The sequence below is a fragment of the Mus caroli genome, chromosome 7, assembly GCF_900094665.2.
Source record: "Mus caroli chromosome 7, CAROLI_EIJ_v1.1, whole genome shotgun sequence".
Classification (NCBI taxonomy): Eukaryota; Metazoa; Chordata; class Mammalia; order Rodentia; family Muridae; genus Mus; species Mus caroli.
Window position 1 is genome coordinate 53,278,401 of NC_034576.1, and position 6,141 is coordinate 53,284,541.

Sequence of the window (6,141 nt, forward strand, 5' to 3'; positions counted from 1 at the left end):
GCCATCACTGGAAAGAGAGGCCCATTGGACTTGCAAACTTTATATGCCCCAGTACAGGGGAATGCCAGGGCCAAGGGGTGGGGGTGGGTGGGTGGGGGACTGGTGGGGGAGTGTATTGGGGACTTTTTGGATAGCATTGGAAATGTAATTGAGGAAAATACCTAATTAAAAAAAAAGATTGACTTCGGAGACAGTAGAAGGATTATCTGACGTCGATATTACTGGGTCTTTCAAGGTTGAAACAAGACTTTGTTACTTTGGCAATTACAATTTGAGGGCAAGAAAGGATCAGACCATGGGTTCTGTATATTGCAACAAAAATATATATTCAATATAATTACATAAATGTATGTTTAATGTAAAATTATATATCTCACAAAATTATTCTTTAAATTTTTGACCTGAGTGTGAGTTACTTCTTGGAAAATTTCAATTTCATATGAGGATTTAGTTTACAAAATATCAGGTTCTTTTTAGTTAATGGCCTCCTTTTTTCCTATTTTTAATTATTAATAAAATGAGGGAAACAGTGTTAGGAACAGAAATCCTCTGTCATTTCCCTCAAATTTTAATCTCAAGAAAGCAAAACCCCTTGTATAGTTATGTAACTCTGTTTTCAAATTTCTCTCTCTCATGTGATCACAAGGTTAACATATGCCTTCTGTTTTCTTTATTGAGCTTGCCCAACATGCAGTGATTTCCTGAGCCTGGTTCAAGGAATAATGGATTTGCAAGAGCTTTTGGCCAAGATGACTGCAAAAGTAGGTGTCTAAATTCACTGTGATAGTATGTCTCTTTGTCCTACCTGGAATTTAGAGCAAGATGTTCTAATGGAAACATTTTTAGCTTGGCATGTGTAAAGTGCTGTAGCAAAATGTCTTATTCTTGCTTGAAATGAGACTGCCCGTAGTAACACAACCATTGAAGTCTTTGATACAATTAGGCTGTATCACAATCGTTTTCTTGAGAAGTGCTAGGAAACAGAACACAGTCTGCATCACTGTAGGTTCCTTGTGAGCAGAAAAAGAATTTGCCCAGTGGCTAGGAAAGCAGACAGAATGAGAGATGATATATGGGGCAGAGTCTCTGCAGCTTGTGAGCTAATGCTTTTTGGATGTAAGAATAATTGGCAATAATCATGAGGGTAAAACAGCTATCATGAACAGATTTCTGTCATTGTGAGACATTACATCAAGCTTCTAATATGTGACTCATTTTCAGATTGTTCCTGAGTTAAACGAAGGGGCAAAGATATCTTCAGTTGTATCAAGCCGAATACCCACTTAATCATTTATGCAACAGATACAGTGTACAGCTCTGGGATATTCCTGGCACCCTATTAGATACAAAGAGGCAAAACAATCCCTCTGAAATGCTCATGCTGAGTAGCTGTGTTCCAGATGTAAATAATTAGGGCCGATCATATGTATTCATAAAGCATCGCTCCGCATGAGAAGCTGAAGCCTCGTGGAAAAGGGCGCTGAAATAAAAACAAACCCAAAATGAAACAGAACATGCTGTTGTTATCAGAGCGATCAGTCCTGGACACGGATTCTGGCCTAGGGCAAAGGAAGAATTAGGTTGGGCCAAAGAGACGTTATACACTGCAAAAGTAAGGATTTTAATAACAGTGAAAATGATACATTAGTCCCATTCCACCTGTGGCTGACTGCTGCTGGCCTTCAGCTGTGGCATGTGGACATGGAGTTGGAGGTGGCTATGTAATTGCGAGCCATAGATCACTCCGTGGTTGACAAGCTTCCTATCTCAAACTAGACTTTTGGCTAAGACATCTTCTTTGAGCTTGTGTGTGTGTGTGTGTGTGTGTACACATGTAGATGGGTGTAGCCATGTATAGGTGGTAAGGCCAGAAGTCAATATTGCTACTTTCTCAAGTCACTTCCCACTTTAGCTTTTGGGACAGACTTCCTCACCATACCCAGAACTCACTAATGACTGTATTGGTTGGCCAATGAGCCCCAGACATCCTCCTGTCTCTGTATCCCTACTGCTGACGTTATAAACAGGCCAGAATATTTGGCTTTTTACCTGGGCAATGGAGAATAAATTTAGATCCTCACACTTGCAAGAACAAGCAACACAAGCCACCAAACTGTCTTCCAGTGCCCCAAGCCAAATCCTCTTTTGTCTGGAAAAGAGAGAGAAAGCTTTTGTGAAGAGAAAGATGGAGACGGAGGCTGGAGTCCTAAGGCATTAGCTTTTCACCTTTAGAGTGTGGAGGAAATTTGAATCACAGGCAATTATTCACCATCCCAGCTGGTGGCACACAGAGGCTTTTATGTCACATTGTCTGCAGCAGCTTGATCTCAATACTGGTAATTACATTTTAGCATGCTGGCAAATTTCTAGAACAAGACACCAGCCACTCAGCTTCAGGTGATGGCTGGCCTCCATTCTCAGCTCCTAGGATGCTCTTTTCTTTCCCATTCTCCCCCATTGTGGGCAATGCCATTTTTCTCCTTTGAGCTGTGCACTGTCTAGGAGACACAATGAACTCTAACCTTCAAACATTATTATGTAAAGTGGGCATTTGTGAAATGGAAGACATTTAATTGTGGGAAATTATAAGCTGAAAATGGGTTCATTCACCTTCCAAACCTGCTCCCTTGGTGCTTTGAGAATTTTGAAGTCTGTTCCTTCTAAACTAGCTGGATGTGTAATTCTGCAAGGGAGTGTGTCCGTTTTCACTGCATTGTTTGGAAGCTATAATGGAAACCGGATACACACACACACACACACACACACACACACACACTTATACCTAACTAGCCAATGCAATGGTAGGCTTTTCCAGTCCAAGAGGCAAAATTTAGGATACTGTGTATATACTTGTTTTATTAAAATATAATGATAAATAACCTAAATTATAACCATTGAAAAGTTTACGAACCATTCTTAGCTTACAGGCTATAAAAAAAAATGGTAGACAGGATTCGGCCTATGGAGCTACATTGATGTAGAAGAAATGGGAAACTCATTCATTAGGTAAATTTATTGAGCAGGTTCTATGTGCTTGATCCAATGTTTACCTTTTATGTTCACTATCCCCTTAATTCTCCACATAATTCTGAGAGCTTAGCTTAATTTGTCTACATACATCACAGAGGAGAAGACTGAAGGTCAGGATGGGTAGGTAGCTCTTCCTGGGAAAATAGAAGGCAGACTCATCAGCAGAACTCAAGACTCTTAGACCTTGAAATTCCAGCCATATCCAAGAAACTTTATGGTTAGAAAAAAGAGGATTGTAAAGAGAAATAAAATAAAATCTGTAGAAAGGAAGAGGTGGGATATTAAATAGTAGATAGCAAAAGGGTGGAGTTATCCAAAAGGAAAAGGAAGAAATAAGAAAGGGCTACTTTACTGAGCCATGGCCAAGTTCTCAGGTTCACTGTAGGGAGTGAATGTCTCACCTGCAGCCACCCAGTGAGGAGGAAGTCCTGGCCAGGAACAAGACTTGTTAACCTCACCCTTTGCCTCCGAATTGCTTGTTTTCCTTGGAAACTGATTCTTTGAGCCCTGGGTTGACATTGTGTGTGTGTGCAAAGATGAGGAGGATTCTTCTTTTTATATCATCTGACTTCAGAAAGTGGCTCTCCCAGCCAAGAGTAGGCCAGGTGAAATCTGTGAGAAGAATTTGTAAGGAATTTCTCAAGGACAAATTTTTCTCTCTTTTGCCAGTGGTAAAGTCTGAACAGGAAGCTTTGCATGTGTGTGTGTGTGTGTGTGTGTGTAGTGTGTGCAGTGCAAAGATCACCCTTTCTGTGCTATGTATATGACTTACTTCCTTTCCATTTACCCTCCACAGCCTTACTTTTATATGGGAGTTTCCTTTAAAAGCCACACTCTTAGATTATATTATCTATATGCCCCACTCCCATGTAACAACCATCAAGATGAGAGCTCAAAGGCTCTGAACTTCAGCAGAAACCTTCAGGGTACAGGTTGGCCTTGGTACTTGCTAGTCACCTGGGATCCCTCTGTCACTCTACTTTCGCTTTTGTATCTTTCTTTTGAGATGCATCTGTGGCGACTTTTGAGATTTTTTACTTATACATTAGACACAGGGTTTTAGTTCATTCAGGCAGAGAAGTCCTTCAGGGCATCTGGTCTACCATCTTGGTGGAAACAAAACATCATTTATCCTTTTGGCAGATTGAAGGATGTGAGGCCAACTGGGAGTTAAATACAGTTCCAAGATGCAAAGAGAACTGGATGGCATCAAGTCTTCTTGGAGTCAGGGCTTATCCTCAATTAAATAAACCCAGTGTGACAAGTGTTAGTGGGACGTGATTGGAGCTTGGTTTGGGTTATCCAGCAGCTGTGATTTAGACATAAATATAATCAGAGAGCTCAGGGTAGAGATGGAGACAAGGATTCGGAATCATAATGACCTGAGCCTAAGCCTTCTTTTCTCACTATTCTCAATATTCCTAGTCTTGAACAAGCCATTGGGCTTTTCCAACTGCCACAACCCCATCTATAGAGATAATTATTTCTGCCATCAGCCTATGAGCTTTGGTACAGGATAATGATGCATATTCAGTGAGCATTGGCTGCTATTCATACTGGTAAGCTAGGTACCATCAGTAGTCTCTAAAGAAATGTACAGCTTCCTCAGTGGCTAGACATCACAAATACCAGCAGCATTTCCGAGGTGTTACCAGGCCTTTCATCTGCGGCAGGAAGAGAGGAGTCTTGAAGAGATATTTTATACCATGCTTTACATATGGGTTTTCATGCCTGCGTTGCAGTGGAAACCTCAAGGTCCTTTTGGAGAGCAAGTCCAGAGCACGGTGCTACTCCTCGGTATGTGGTCCTGGGTTGTATAAAAAAGAAAACTGAGCAAGCCATGAAAGGAAGAGAGTGAGCAGTCCTCTATGGAGTCTATCAGTTACTGCCTTCAGGTTCTTCCATTGAGTTTGCCTTGCCTTCCTCTCATGGTAGACCGTAAACTGTAAGCAGAAATAAACCTCTCCTTCTCAAGTTGCCTTTGGTTAAGGTCTTTATCCCAGCAATGAAAAGTAAGTAAAATATTGCCTTTCTGAGACTGACTTTGTTTCCTTATATGATTACCTTGACTTGTATCCGTGTTTCCCCTGTAAACATAACTTCATTATTCTTTATGGCTGAAAAAGAATCCCATTGTATGTATGTACACATTTTATCTATCCAGTCCTCTGTTGTTGGGCACCTTGGTTGCTTTCCCAGCTTAGCTTTCTGAACAGAGACTTTCAAGTCTCTCTGGGGTGTGCTGATCTGCTACACACTGAGAAGTGGCATAGCTGGGCCATCTAGTTTGTCTGTTCTCAGGAGCTTCATACTGACCTCTACAGTAACTGCACTAGCCTATGTTCCCACTCAGTGTACAGGGTCCCTTTTGTCTGCACCCCCATCAGCAGCTGCTTTTATTTGTGTTCCTGAGAACTGCCATTCTGACTGGGGTGAGATGGATTCTCTCAGTCCATTTCTCAGATGGCTAAAGTCTTAGTTTTGTCTTATGTTGATGTGATAAGAGATCTGGACAAAAGCAACTTAAAGGAGGTGAGGCTTATGTGGCTCTTTGTTCCAGGTTCTAGTTCATCCTTAACTGGGAAGTTGTTAAGGCATCAGTAACTTGAAGTAACTGCTCTCAGATTGGTTCCACAGTTAGGAGCAGAGAGCACTGAATTGGTGGAATTTAAGCTCAATGTCCAGCACAGATAATGGTGCTTCCCACATTCAGGGTGGGTTTTTGCACCTCAGTTAACCAAATTAAGAAAAATCTCTCACAGGCATGCTCACAGGGAAACCTAATCTACATGAGTCCTCACTTAGACTCTCAAGCCAGGAAATTCTAGATTGTGATCAGCTAACAATTTAAAACCAGCCTTCACAATGAGGGCGAACATTTTCTCATAGGCATATTGGCTATTTGTACTTCATTCCCTGAGAACAGTGTTTTCCTACATTAAGCTCATTTGTTGGTATTTTTTTTATTAGGTATTTTCCTCATTTACATTTCCAATGCTATCCCAAAAGTCCCCCATACCCAACCCCCCCACTCCCCTACCCACCCACTCCCCCTTTTTGGCCCTGGCGTTCCCCTGTACTGGGGCATATAAAGTTTGCAAGTCCAATGGG

At 41.4% G+C, this 6,141-nt stretch overlaps 1 protein-coding gene across 1 annotated transcript in view; it reads left to right on the forward strand.

Moving 5' to 3' along the window:
* Nell1 (neural EGFL like 1) overlaps positions 1 to 6,141 on the forward strand; it is an 807,173-nt gene that overhangs the window by 210,885 nt on the left and 590,147 nt on the right. The window contains exon 7 of the mRNA XM_021166735.2: positions 679 to 761. Within this exon, the coding sequence (XP_021022394.1) occupies positions 679 to 761 (83 nt within the window). The remainder of the gene's footprint in view (positions 1 to 678; positions 762 to 6,141) is intronic.